Source organism: Calliphora vicina, chromosome 1 (genome assembly GCF_958450345.1).
Source record: "Calliphora vicina chromosome 1, idCalVici1.1, whole genome shotgun sequence".
Classification (NCBI taxonomy): Eukaryota; Metazoa; Arthropoda; class Insecta; order Diptera; family Calliphoridae; genus Calliphora; species Calliphora vicina.
This window is the reverse complement of record NC_088780.1, coordinates 158,462,669-158,477,970: the sequence shown is the minus strand read 5'-3', so window position 1 is coordinate 158,477,970 and position 15,302 is coordinate 158,462,669. Positions and strand designations below refer to the sequence as shown.

Below are 15,302 nucleotides of genomic sequence, written 5' to 3'. Positions count from 1 at the left end.
AAAAATTTTACATGTTTAAAATTTTATCCCAATCAGACCAGCCGTTTAGAAATGCCAGACTTATTTTCAAGAAATTTTCGATTCTGCTCCACTGTGCAATGGCCAATACTTTGAAAACAAAAGCTAAACACTTTAAAAACTTCCGCATTTTTAACACATACACCCAATATTTTCAACCAAAAATCTACTTTTTAAATGAATATTTATTTACTTTTCTGTGTCTTTTTATTAGATTTTAAAAATTTGTTCGCTTTTGATATTTTAACGAAGTTGATCTAACGGTTGCATGCAACATTCATCACGTTTATAAACATTTCCAGTACCTGAAACTTCTACTTATCAACAATGTTGATAGCACGATATTATTAACATTGTTTGTGGGCATGACAGCATTATCTGTTAACAATAAAGCTGCTAAAAGCTATAGTTTTGTCCTTTATATAGATAATTTATAAAACTGCTGGAAGATGGCACTGTGTAATAACATAGCTGTTAGACTTAACATTAACTTTATTACCAGTGTGTTTTTAAAGTATGTATTAAAATAGCGTGACTATTTAAATTGTTTAAATTTGAATAAAGAGCTGTTACAATTTTAAACTACAAAACTGCTTTTATTTGCAATCAAAAGAATTAAGTTTATTTAAAGGAAATAAACCACCATTTTTAAAAGGTAAACCCTTTACAATATGATGAACATTATCTTGTTAAAAGGATGCAATTTATTTAAATTATGTTCTACATTGTTTTCGCAAGTCATGCCAAGCATGTTTGAATATCACTACATGTCTTGACAATGTTTGGTGTGACACATGTCGCTCTTAAGCAGTTTAGTACGAAATGACAAATTATAGTTTACATTGTTCAAACATTTGATTCATACAATTGAATAAGTTCGTTGATGATTAAAATGTTTAATGTTTAATTAATTGCTCAAACCGATAACCAAACAACCCAAATACAGAATTTCCACACTTTTTATAGAAAGAAATTAAACAATACCCGAATTCTATTTTATCATATTCTTCTAACAAATTCCTTATCTTAATTGTTACAGCTTCATTAAAGCTAAAGTAATTTATTAGATTTTTAAATATACAATACATAAGTATTTCTTACAATTTCTTATTTATAATTTATATTTTCAGGTTCCTTAATCTTTCAACCAGATGTCCATGCCAATCGTGACACCAATTTGAGCCTACTTAAACATACCATAAAAATTATAAACATTTATTATCATATTTTCACAAATCAAAAGCCTTTAATTATGGCCAAAAGCCAAAAGGTTGATCTCTTTAGCAACGCCAAAGAATTGGCCATAACACAGAGTATTGGCTATTTTGGCAATGAATATGTCTACATAAAACTTTATCAAACATTAAAAAGTGCCTACGATAACTATAAGGTAAGTCTATGCAACACAAAAACTAAAACTATTTATATATGTACATAAAAAGACAATATTTAACTGAAACGGAAGTCTATGGAAAAACTATTTGTGCCACTTTAAGATGCTAAAATGAAAATACCAAACATTCTTTAATTTTTTGCTAAATTTTATTTCTTTTTCATTGTTATTTCTTTGGTTGCTGGGGGAATGCAAAATGGCGAAAAAATAAAAACAAAAACAAATTTATCAAGATTACCATTAATGAGGAAGCTGGCAGCAAATTAATTTCCCTTTTAAAAACATGTTTAAACTCAATGAGTGCATGCATTGAAATGTTGCCTCATGAGGCGGCAGCCATTGCTTACAATGTTGGCGGCAGTGGTGGCGGTGGTGGTGGAAGTAATATTGCCAAAAGTGCAACGGATGTAAATGCTGTATTGTTTCCAAATGCAATGCCAGCCGGAGGAGCATCTATGGCAGCAGCAACAACAATAACATCTACAACAGCAGCAGCATCAGCAGCTTCGGCTACTGTTTGCAATTCGGTATTGAAATTAATTGAAGAAACTCTTCAGTACTTGACCAAAGTCATAAATTATGCACCAGAAGAGAGCATTGCATGTCTGCGACAACTGTTGAAATATTTGTTTGCTAGAAATTATGGCAACAGGCAACTACAGCAATACAAGCAAGGCCATTATCCCACGACAACAACTACAACAAAAACAAGGACAACATTTGTAAAAACCTATTTTAAGGCCAAATGCAAAGAGCTGCATTGCATTAGCAAAGATGATGGTTGCACAATAACTACAACAGGCCACAAACACCGACGACAACAACAAACAAATCAACCACCATCACCAGCATCAACATCAACATCATCTCCTTCAATGTTTGCAAATGTTTCCCAACAACAACAATCTACAACAATTATACCACCAGTGCAATTATCAACGAAGGAAGCTTCCGTTTTGCATGATTATGATTCTTTGTCTGTTAATAGTTCTGGCCGGAGAGACGCTGGTTGTGTTGTTGGCTCGCAAGATGATTATCTATTGTTGGCTGAACTATTTGCAAGTGGTTTAGAATTTAACACTTGGAAATCAGAGCATGAGCTAGAGTTATCCAAACATATAAAACTCTTTGAGCCATTGGTCATATATTGTTTAACTGTAAGTACTATATAAATCTTGTAATTGTACTTTTTAAGTTATTAACCACAGAGTCTCATCGTCTCATCTAAACACTATACCATTGAATGTATCTATAAGACCATTAGTACTTTAATGATGGTTTTCTAAATGACCATGTTATAATCATGGTTATTAATTATTTTGTTTTGTATGCTTTTCCAGCTTTTCCTTAAATGTAATGGCAGAGTCCAGTCCAAAATTTTAGATCTTCTGGTACTTTTATTGGAGTTAAATATTACCTATAGCATATTGGATTCGAAAAATGTGATATTTGACAATATTATTAAGAGCTTGGATATAATTGAAAGTGGCATAGCTCGGTAAGTTATAGTTTTTATATAATTTTGTTGGATTTCATGTATGTTATGCAGTCTATTGCAAAAATAAGAAGATAAAAGAGCCAAGAGATGCTTAAGTAGTTGAGAATACAAACCATAGAGAAATACACATAGAGCGGAAACTAGAAAAAAACACAAACAAGAAAATTACTCAAAATAATTACACATACGATAAACATTACAACGTCTACAGTACCGAACCCAGATATCCATAAATTGCTAAGCTCCAGCATGCAGCAGGTTGGTCAAATATGTTAAGCGAAAACGATGGATTGATGCTGGACTTCAATTTGAGAGCATTGTTAAGTTATGGTAGTCTGTCAGAATTCCTACTTTTGTCATGAGCCTAATTGTATTCGATGTTTGGAAAATATTGACACAAAATCTTTCAAAAAAATTTTAGTAAGGAAATGTAGATTTTACCGGTCACCATGATCTCACATCTGTTCTGTAATGTTATGTAATTTTTGGGAAAAAACAATTTCTAACTTTTTGTATTTTTTTTTGTCAGCTTATTATGAATAAAAATATTGGTTGTATGACTTAAAAATGCGGGGTTTACAATAGATGGAGTATCTTTTGAGCGTGGTTTTTGTATTTAATAACTTATATGTCCATTAGAAGGGAACATATCTGTCATTTATTCCCATTTAGTTATTAAGAATTATAGTGTAAACAACAAAGTTTTTTTTGCTTCGAAAATTTCGAATTTTGTACAAAGCGTCATATGCGGGAAGTTTTGCTTTACTTCTATAATTAAAAAAATGTCGATTGCTTACCATAGCTTATGGTGAATGTGTTTCAAGGTGAATCGGTTTCAAGGTGCGAGAGATGGTTTGTTCAGAAGCTGTGATTTTACCACGGAAGACAAAGATCGCCGAAGCCAACCAAAAAAGTTTAAAAACCAAGGATTGAAGGCATTACTCCATGAAGATTGTTTTAAAACTCAAACTCAAGAGCTTGCGAAATCATGTTAAGCTACTCATGCTGCAATTTCAAAACGTTTGCGAGCAGAAGTATTTATCCAAAAGCAGGCAAATTGGGTACAATACGAATTAAATCCGAGATACCATGATGTACGATTTTGCATGTCCGAAATGATGTTTGAACGCTATAAAAGAAAATCATTTTTGTACCGAATTATTACATGTGATGAAAAATGGATCCATTACGATAAGCCGAAGCCTAAGAGATCGCATGTGAAGCCCGGCCAACCAGCCGAATCGACACCAAAGCCAACTATCCGTGGCGCTAAAGTAATTATCTTTTGGGTGTGCAAAAGGGTCCTATCTATTATGAGCATCTGAAATCTGTCCAGACCATCAAAAGGAACCTGTACCGAACGTAACTGATTCGTTTGAAGCGAGCATTGGCCCAAAAACGTCCAGAATATGAGGCCAGGCATGAAACCGTAATATTCCATCATGACAATACTCCGCCACATATTCCAATACCTGTTATCTCAGCCACTTTATAGTCCAGACCTTGCCCCGTCCGACTATATTTGATTCGATCGATGCACAACGCTTTCTCTGGGATTCGCTTCACTTTGGAACAGAGTATCTTAAATTTACTTGATACGTTTTAGGCCAAAAAGATAAGCCGTTCTTTTGTCTCGGAATCCATACATTGCCAGAATGACAGGAAAATGTCATAGCTAACAATGTCCAATACTTTTAATAAATTTATATTGTCAAAATAAAAAATCTCGCATTTTTAAGTCGTACACCCAATAATTTTTTCATCGATCAATTGAAAATGTTGCATTCGAATGAAGACCGTAGTAATGTACTAAGGAACATTATATTTCCGCTATTAATACCCTCACCCCTATCGCGAATCAATATTCCACATGAAATATTTTCCCTTTTCCTTTTTCGTTCATCAACTTTGTTCATGTGAAAAAATTCCCATTGTTGTGAAATTTGTAGATGGAATTTTGTAAACAATAAACAGCTGTTACGAACAAAATTAACTATTGTGAATGAAAAGTTCATGGGAATATCACGATAACAATTTTCGCTTCGAGGGAAATGGATATTTCATGGGAACAAAATTTCACATTTTATAACTCCCAAAAATATAGGTCTAACACCCACCTTAAAGTATAACGATCGACTCACTTTCTGAGTCGATTTAACGATGTCCGTCCGCCTTCAGGATGCCTGGCTTTTGACTCAAGGACAAGCCTATTGAAACTGGTAAAAATTCTTCTATTATTTGAGGAGCTGCAGAACAAAAGGTACTTTTTTTTTAAAATTTAAAAATTTTGGGAAATTGATTTTTTCTAGAAAATTTCAACCCAAATATTATAAAAAACCAAAAAATCAATTTGTAAAAAAATTCGAAAAAGTACCTTTTGTTCTGCGGCTCCTCATTTCACCTAGAAATATCTTCCCGAAATAGGACTTGATCAGTCATAAATACTTGAGGCTCCCATATAAGGCCCACTTCCGAAAATCACTTTAAGGAGAATAAAGCTAAAATAAATCTTCGTATCCAAATAAAATTTAACAGGAAAAAGTTTCATATAGAAATGAATCACGAAATCACTCACGAAAATAAAGTATTTAAAAGAAAAATGTCTATGCTCATTTACTCAGTGTAGGGTATATTACTTGTTTTCTTTTAAGCAAATTAAGAACTTTCAACTTAATTTTTTCGAAGATGACAACGAAGTGTTTCATATTTAATCAGTTAAAGATGTAAATGATACGATTAATTTGTATTCCGTCAATTCTCTGCACGAAGTTGTGTGTTCGTCTACTTTCGTTTGTTAGAAACTATAAGCTTCTTGAGTTCTGGTTGTAGAATATACAGTGTAAAGTACGAGCTATAAAATACAATTTTGTTTTTTGTTAGTTTGTTTTCATACCTATAATGCAGTGATGTTCATCCCATACAACAATTGTTTAAAAAATTTAAACACGCTCTTTAAAAGAGCGTAACAAATGTCTCATTTTTTCAGAAATTCAATAAGCATTGTTGTTGGTTGGTTTTTGGATGAAGCATAGCAAACACACGCGTTTCAATTACAATTGAACACAAAAAAACAAAGTTAAAAATAAATAAAAAATTTGAGAGTATTTCGGCCGTATAATGTATATTCTTTCATTTCCTTAAAATTTAAATTATATTCATTTAATAAATTGGTTTTATTTGACAAAAATTCTAAATTTAAACTTTCTTCATTTTGTTGTTATTTTAAGTGTTTGACATTATGTTTGCTGGGTAGCTCTCTCACCAATATATCTTCATTTTTATTTTTGAACATCACTGCTATAATGCCATAAATGCCGCGTCGCACTCACCTTGATTTTGGAACTATAAAATGAATAAATCATAAAATGTCAAAAGAACGATGTGATAATCAATTGCGAATAATAAATAGCCTTCTCAACAAAAGGGGAGCTTATTATCAATTTGAGAAATACCTTTATTTGAAAATGATTTGAGGATAATATTTTATATTAAATTCAGAAGACGCCTTTTTTAAGTTTTTATTCTGTCACCAATATAATGCAAATATCACTATTCCTACTGTTATTCTTACTTATATATTTTCCCAATTAATAATAGACTGCATAAGTAGAAATATTCTCTTGTATACTGGTTAAAGATAAAATTAAAATGAAACGCTTTAATTTCTTTTTCAGTAATGGCCTCGTTATGATTACACCCATCATTAAGTTCCTCATTAAATTATCCTCGAAAAGCGAACGGAATTTAATAACAATACCAAAAATAATTAGTATTATTAATAATTTATTAGCAAACTATAATATCAGAGATGTGGCAGTACAAGCTTTAAAAACTTTATCTTATGAAATGTTTTTAATGACACAACAGCAACAACAACCCACTACAACTTCCAAAGATACACAATTGTCACCCATAATAGCAACAGCAACAACAGTAACTGTAGCTGCAGCTGCACAAAAAAGTGACCCAAATTCATTGGCCGCTATTACAGAAAATCTTTTAACACTCAACAACGAACTTGACACACAAAAAGAAGTCATTCTGGGAATGTTGGAGAAATTCATTGAATCCAATGATTGCCAACAAGTGCTCAGTTTGCTATTGCTAATTGAGCAATTGCAACAACAATATGAACAATATGAAATGTTAAATGATGCCAATAAAACAACAGCAACAATTATGGTTGATAATACACTTGCAACGAGTGGTGGTGGTGATGGTGGTGGTGGTGGTGCTGTTGGTTGTAGAAGTTATGTCGAAGACAAACAACAGCAGCAACCTCATACAACATGTTTGCCAAATCTTGATACCGTTTGTAATATGATATGTCATTCAATATGTTCAAATCGTTTGTATATCCAAGATTGGAATGATTTCTATATGTTGGAAACATTTTTTAAAAATAATACCAAATATTTATTGGGCAATAGCAAGGAGTTTATGTCATTGCTTAAATATATTATCGAAGGGGTAAGTTTGTGTTGTTTTTTATTGGTTTTATGTGTTACTGTTTATTATTTATTGTACGATATTGATGCATAGATATGAAATGAAATACAATAGTTTTATATTATCGGATTTGAAAATTTGATGTATGTATAAGTATTTGTTATTTATTGTAATTAAATTTATTCCACAAATTTAAGATTTTGTTAATTTTTGGCACATCTATTGCCATTAACTTGCCATTTTATTTGCCAGTATCGATTTTTGAAAAGTGATAACATTTTACAAAGTGTGTAAGTTTATTTATTCTTATATTCTAAAGCTGTGGTCGGATTTTATTGATTGAGCAACCATATGAAAAGTTATTATGACATTTTTAATTTCGGAGCTAAAAAGCAATATTTTCATTTAATGCAATTTTTCGATATATTTTTGATAAATGTTTACCCGTTTAGTTTTTTACTATTTTTTTTTACACTATAATGTGAAATGTTTCGTAAACAACGCAATAAAAATCATTGTGGGGCAAGGAGGATTACTAACTTTAAACAGTCCACTAATTTTCTCATACAAACATTTAATGAGCAAATGTGTTGGACTTGTTTTTAAAAATTGCTTAAAAATGGTATTGCGCTGTTTACTAAACATTAGACATTTTAATAACCATTCACATGGTTCCAGAATGAAACGAATTGGGCCACAGTTTTACATAATATGAATATATAAAATTAAATATTTTGTTAAATTTTTTACTTTTCAAAAATCGAACAAAGTCTAAAGACCAATGGAGTGAATGCTTAATTAATGCATATATTGAAAAGCAGAAACATTATATAAAATTAAAAAAATTTATTTTTTTTCGGAAATTTATTAGGTTCGAGTTTGGCCTGAAAAACCGGTCGGACTTTACTATTTTCTTGTTATTAATGTAATGCCCAGACTTATTGCAGAAATAATAATTGGCCGACAAGTATCTTTGTGGAGGACCTGCAAGGACCCGAAAGGTACCTGGTACCGTTGGGTCAGCATCCAGAAGCGCTGCAACCTGCACTAATAACAAACATAATGCGCAATTGCAGAGTTGTCAATAAAAGCTTTTCTCCTCCTTTCACCGCCATTCCTTCTACAATCTATCCCCTTTCCAAAGAAAGTAACACAACTAATATATAGGCATATGACTGTTACTACTCTTTTTTTTAAACTGCTCATCTTTTGAGGGCAAGAACGAATCAAACCAATTTTGAATACTCTATTCCAAAGTGAAGCGTATCCCAGACAGAGAGAGCGTTCTGTATCGATCGAAACAGAGGGGGCAAGGTCTGGACTATAAGGCGGGTGAGGAAAATCTTCCCAAACACTTCATATCACTAGCCGCATATTATGGGAGCTTTTGGGCCAATGCTCGCTTCAAACGAATCGATTGCATTTGTACAGAATGACATATAAGTTGTTAAAAATAAAAAACAGCGTTTAAAAGATACGCCATCTATTGTAAATCCTGCATTTTTAAGTCATACACCCAATCTATAAAACTTAGTTTTTAAGAAACCATTAGGATAAGTTTTATATACATCTTTAGTTTAATTTATAAGACTACTATTAGTTTTCTATAGAACCTTTAAGGATCAGTATTCTATTGAAATCCTTACTATCAGTTTTCTATCAAAAAACTTTTCGATTAAAAACAAGAAAATGCAATTTTTAAATTATAACAATTACAATACGAATATTTGAAAAAAAAAAAAAACTGTTTTGCTATTTAATTATGCACTTAGTCTTGAGCGAAGGTTCAAATTAAATATTTTCCCTTAAGCATTACGTTAATGAATTCATAGGCTTAATTCCTTTGTACTTCAAATGTATAAAATATATTCCTTTGAAAATTCATTATGTATAGAATTTTCATTTTTTTCTTCAATTTAAATCTATTACAAAAATGATAAATGATTAAAAGCAAAACAAAACAAATATTTTAAATCAATTAGTATTAGATTTGAATTTACAAAAATTTAACAATTAAATTGTTGAATGAATTATGTTATGTATTAATTCAACGATAAATGAGTTCTACTAGTAAATAAGATGTTGGGAATAGATTTATGGAATAAATAGCTGACATTTTTTTAATTCTTAATTAAAGCTTTAGTGAATTAAACTCAAATTGAATTAATCAATTCAAAGCTCTGGTTGTGAACCAACATTATTTGTGGTTTTATAAATATTATAATTAAATCGGTTGGATGAAATAAACATGCTTATTTAGTGCTTATTTATTTATTGAACTAAATTTGTTTGTACAGAGTTTATTTAAATTAAGTGTAATCGAGAATTTTTTGTAGATTTTTGATGAACGGTGTACAATTGTGTTCTATTCTTTCTTTGTGTTCTATTGATTTTATAAATGTCCTACCAACACATAATTATCTGGAGTTAGATTTTACATAAGTAATACTTTTTCTTAACTACTCTTTAATATATTAGTCAAAATGTATTTCGTTTCTGTCTGTCCCTTTACTTTCCCTCCAAAATAAATTCTAGGAAAATATTCTAAACAAATAAAACTTGTATATAATTACAAGGTGAAAACATTTCACACTTGCATGACTCATATTTGTGCATTTCAATATTTTTATTTAGTCCTTAAAATATGTATTTTTGTATTTGTATATGTATGTATGTATCTAACATGTAGATTTCTACTATATTCATGCTACACAGAAAATATAAAACTTTGCCGTTTTAACTCTAACGATCTAACTTTTTTTTCAACATATAAATGTTTTTTTTTTTGTTCATTTTATATTCACCATGTCTTCTAATGCTGGCACCTCCAACTCAAATTCAACTTTTATTATTTTTTCGGATGAATTTCTATTTTGCCAACATCAACTTTTAACTGCAACGCCAACGCCAACAACTATGGGGCCGAAATCATCAAACTCATACTCTCGCCTAACACCATTTACGTAATAAAATTTCAACAAAAATCTATCTCTACTTGCTGTTCCTGTTCCTGCTCCTGTTACTACTAATACTTCTTCTCAACATTGCTATTGGCCATGCCACCAACATAAACACACAATAACAACAATACAATTTTCTAACAACTACGATAAAAACCGAACGTATCTGTTATTTGCCTAACACGAAAATAAAAAATAAAAAAAATTTCGAAATAACAAAAAAAATAACAAAAAATAAAGGATGTTGCAAACTTTAGTGATTTATCGTATGCAACGATTATCCTGTCGAATGTAATCCTCAAAACCGAGGAAATTTATTTAGTAAATCACATAAAGCTCTATTTGAAAAATCACCCAACAATAGTGGAAAAGTTAAGGCAAAAGCAACAGAAAAAGCAAACCCACGAAAATCCTGCTGATGCATTGTCGTCGTCGTCACACTCTTGGCTATTGGATAGCAAACCAACAACATCTAAAGCGGCTGCACTGACTGCAGCAGCGTTACAAACACTAGCAAACAATTCAAGCTCTATAAACGAAATTAACTATTTTGCTACAGTTTTATGCGATGTTCTGCTTGACTGTCTCCACACCATACTCTCTGACCATCAACATTCAACGCGTAGCAAGCTGGAGCAGCAGCACCAGCACGATACGAATTCTACCTCCACCTCCATCTCCAACTCATACAGCCAACAGTTTGCCATACAGTACTGTCGTCTAGTATGTCATTTTGTTAAAGTTTTGTATCAACTATGTTTCAACTCACGTCTAGAGGATTCTTTACTCGCCTCAATACGTTTCACTTTACATGCTTGCGAATCAAAATTGTTAAATGAATACTATAATTTGTTGATGATGTACTCAACGCAAGGTTGCCCAACAGCCACAGCAACAACGACTTCAACAACTTTAACTTCCACAGCAACCACTTCTATGACAACTTTGCCCGAATTGGATGTGGATAATTCGTTATTACAATTGCAACTGGAATTGTATAATTTATTAAATGATCTCGGTATATTGGATACGTTGGCATTGTTGCAGCGTTTACAATTGGATGACATAAGTAATCATGTAAGGCGGGCACTTTTGCATAAAGTTTGCCATCAGAGCAATGTAAGTATGAAATTAGTAAAACTACTTTAATTAATATGTGTGTGTGTGGAATTGTGTGGCAAGTATCTACGTCTGTATGTGTATATCTTACACATGCTGTGTAGAGTACAGCATGCAAATGTTGTAAACATTAAAAAGGCGTTCGTTCTCTGTCCTTGACAATATTCACCTGAACTCTTCTGTGTCAGTGTAATGATTAAAGTTTTGCCAAATTCATGTGACGTGGCGTAGAGCAGTTTAATGATTAAAGTTTTTGTCAACTTTGTTTGAAAATTTTCTTCGAGTGGGAATATTTCATGTAATTGTGTGGGATTTAGCTAGTGTAGTTATTTTGTTTTATTTTAAATTAAATGTTGATATTTTAGTTAAGTTAAATGATGGGCTAAACTACAGGATTAGCATGGTTTGAAGCACTTCTTTTTTTTAATGAAAAAGTAAATAGCTTCAAATTTAAAAAGGTGGTGTTTCATTGTTTTACTCAAATTTTCATATTTGCACAAAAGCGTTTGTGTTCACTGAAAAATAAATGATTCATGCGTGACAAATCTTGTTCTAGATGTCAAATATGTCTTTAGCTTTAACTAACTTTAGAATTAAATAGTAACTTTTTGGGAAAGTTGTCTGCTTTTTGGTCCTAGCAGCATACAAATATTGACCCGGAAACTGCGAAAATTCTATCAACGGACAAGTTCTTAATAACATTGGAATCAGTTTGACGGCAGACCTTTGATTGTTTTGCCAACATTTTGAAGGACCATGTTGGGTTTTGTTGAAAATATTTTATAATTTTAGTACGCACTTTTTTCTCATCACTCATTTTAATCAGATTAACAACAAATGAACATAATTGACACTAATTATATTAACTGACATATTTTTCAAAGATAACTTGAAAAAAAGGTTTAAGTTTTTTCGATCTCAGTCCATAATATAGTATTATACCCAGAGATAAAATATAGGAAATGAAAAATAAATCTGTAACTTCTAAAACAATAGTCCGATTTTAATAAAATAAACGACTATAGACGAGGTATTGCTGAGTTTAAGTTTTGACAAAAATTCGGAAGAGATTTGGATCCACTATTTACAAAAATCCAGACTAATCTGGAAATTTGAATTTTCAAAGGTTAATATCTCTGGGTATAATACTATATTAAGAACTGAGATCGAAAAAAACCTTAACACACATTTTTTATTAAAACTTTTAGTACTTTCGTACTAAAATTATTAAATATTTTCGACAAAATTCAACTTGGTCCTACTAAATGTTGGCCAATCAATCAAAGGTCCTCAGCATTGAGCACTAAATGACCCAAAATCTCCGTTTTAGGTTCTCGCATAACCATAATATGAGCTTCTCTAACGATCCTCGGGTGAAGTTTATCGTTATTCGGCGCTACGAACTAAATCCCCAATGAACAAAATCCCCAAACCGCAAATGAATTAAGGCCCCAACATTTTATACAGAAAAAACCATAGTTGGGGGTAGTGCACTAAATGTTGATTGAAATCAGCATTGCACTATCACTCACTAAAATTGCAAAAAATTAGGTTTGCACTATTTTTTATCAGCTTTAGTGATAATGCTTATTTCTTAACTAGCACTAAAAAAAATAGTGATAGTGATAATTTTTTAACTAGCACTAAACGAAGATTTAGTGCAAAAATCTGCACTGCAATTAATTAGTGCAAAATTTTAACCTGCAATCAAAAAAAGCTGCATTAAACATACTGGCCCATAATCATAGTCAAACACTAAAGTCGGTTCTTTTTAAAAACAACTTTAAATTAAAAACCCGCTTTATATTATTTCCCAACTATAGTCAAAATTAAAGTATGTTTTAAATTGAACCGACTTTAACGGGTGGCACCTCAAATGTAGAAAATGTTTTCATACAATATACAACAAAATACAGACAAGTGGCACCGCTGAACAGCTGACATAGAAAATTAAAACAAAAACCAAAAAAGGTAAACAATAAAAGTAACCGGGACAACTAAAGAAAAAAGGTTTTTTGTGGTGGAAAAATGGAAAAGATAAGATTAATATCATATTTAGAATATTTTGGTACTAATTTTATTGATAACTGTTCAATAATTGCAAAATCTCTGCCAAATTCTTGTAACTTAATTTTTTTTACTTTTTGCAGAAGTGTTTTACATGGCGAAGAACAGCTGATGCTGTTATTAAATGAGTTAATAACAGCTTCAGCTTGTTTTATATTTACAGTCGACTTTAACGTCAAAAATATACTTTAACTTGTCTATGGTAGACCTAAAGTCCACTCTTAAGTAAAGACGACTTTATTTCTATTAAAATATACTTTATTTCTGACTATGATTATGGGCCACTATCAATAAATTTTCAAAAATGAGTAGTCATGAAATTGTTGAATCCAAATTCGAAAAATAAAAATTTTAAATATTTTTTGTTATTTTTAATGAAATATTAGTCTTAAGTTTTAAATTAGTGTACAGAAATAAACTTAAACCATTTTGAACTTAAACATTTAGTGCACAATTTGAAGTTGCACTCAAATTAGTGCATACAAAAAAGTTGCAATAAACTGATGATTGCATTTTTTTAAATCAACTAATTTAATTTTGAGTGCAAAATTTTTTAACTCACTATCACTAATGTTTAGTGAGGCTGCTAATTTTCATTTCATCACTAAATACGAACAAAATTATTGCACTAATTTTGCACTATCACTAAGTATTAGTGCAAACTGCAAAATTAGTGCACTACTCCCATCTATGGAAAAACCAACAACGAAATTTAGGGACTTAGTTAATTTTTTGGGGATTTATTTCATTTCTAAAATTGGCTTTAATTTATAATGAAATTACTCTAAGGTGTATCAAAAATTGGCTTCGCTCCGAAAATTTGTTTTGCATTCCTCCTCTGCGGTGTATCAAAAACTGGCTTCGCTCAGAAAAGTTTTTTTTACATTGCGCATTCTGGGCGAAGCCGGTTTTTGATACACCCCAGAGGAGGAAACCTTTGCGCCCGGCCGAAGTCCATCAATGCAAAAAGTTTTTAGTATACGAAGACAGTTTTTATTTCAGTTTGATGTGGGGGTTTAGTTTCTATTGTTGGGGATTTTTTTCATTTAGAACTTTTGGGTTTTAATTCATAATGAATTAAGCCCCCAATTTTGGGGCGACCCTAATATACATATGTGAGTGTTTGTGAAAGCAAGTGAGCGAGTGAATGTGTGTTAGAGATTATTATATCTCGTCCATTAATTAGTTAAATCTACTTTAGTTATACAAATTAATTTCTATATTTTTCTCATTATTTTTCTACTACTTGTCTTTAACATTTTTTATTATTTTTTTTATTTTTTTTTCATGCATTTTTTATATTTCTATTCATCCTCTAGCCAAATCCTATTAAATGGAATCAGCAACAAGTGCAGCATTTATTCAACGGACATTTTCTAAATATTTTAATTATTGAAGAATTTGCATTCATGTGCTATTTATGTGAAGTGGATGAAGAAAATTGCTCATTATTTCAGACAATGGTTTTGAAAAATATCAAAGTGTTCAATAAGGTGGGTTATGATTATTATTATTATAATTTAATATAAAAGAAGCCATAAACGAAAAACAATCAAGAACAATATTCGTTTAATAAAAAGAAAACTATAGGCATTTGAGTATCCAATTATAAAATGTGTTTTTTTTTATTCTACTTTAATATCAAACTACTTCTTGCAATTATGACTAGTTTTTTCTTATTATTTGTATTATTATTTTCTAAATAAGACATAATAATATCATGAATGGCATTTATTTCTTTTCTTTCTTTATTGCATACTTAATTTATATCCGTTTTTATTATTCCTTTTTGGTCATT

The 15,302-nt window shown here is 31.0% G+C and overlaps 1 protein-coding gene across 2 annotated transcripts in view; it reads left to right on the top strand.

The window, feature by feature from the left end:
• htt (huntingtin) overlaps positions 1-15,302 on the top strand; it is a 99,907-nt gene that overhangs the window by 34,248 nt on the left and 50,357 nt on the right. For both annotated transcript variants that reach the window (XM_065516371.1, XM_065516370.1), the window contains 6 exons: positions 1,149-1,408; positions 1,645-2,568; positions 2,752-2,909; positions 6,584-7,379; positions 10,559-11,437; positions 14,824-14,997. In XM_065516371.1, the coding sequence (XP_065372443.1) occupies positions 1,149-1,408; positions 1,645-2,568; positions 2,752-2,909; positions 6,584-7,379; positions 10,559-11,437; positions 14,824-14,997 (3,191 nt within the window). The remainder of the gene's footprint in view (positions 1-1,148; positions 1,409-1,644; positions 2,569-2,751; positions 2,910-6,583; positions 7,380-10,558; positions 11,438-14,823; positions 14,998-15,302) is intronic.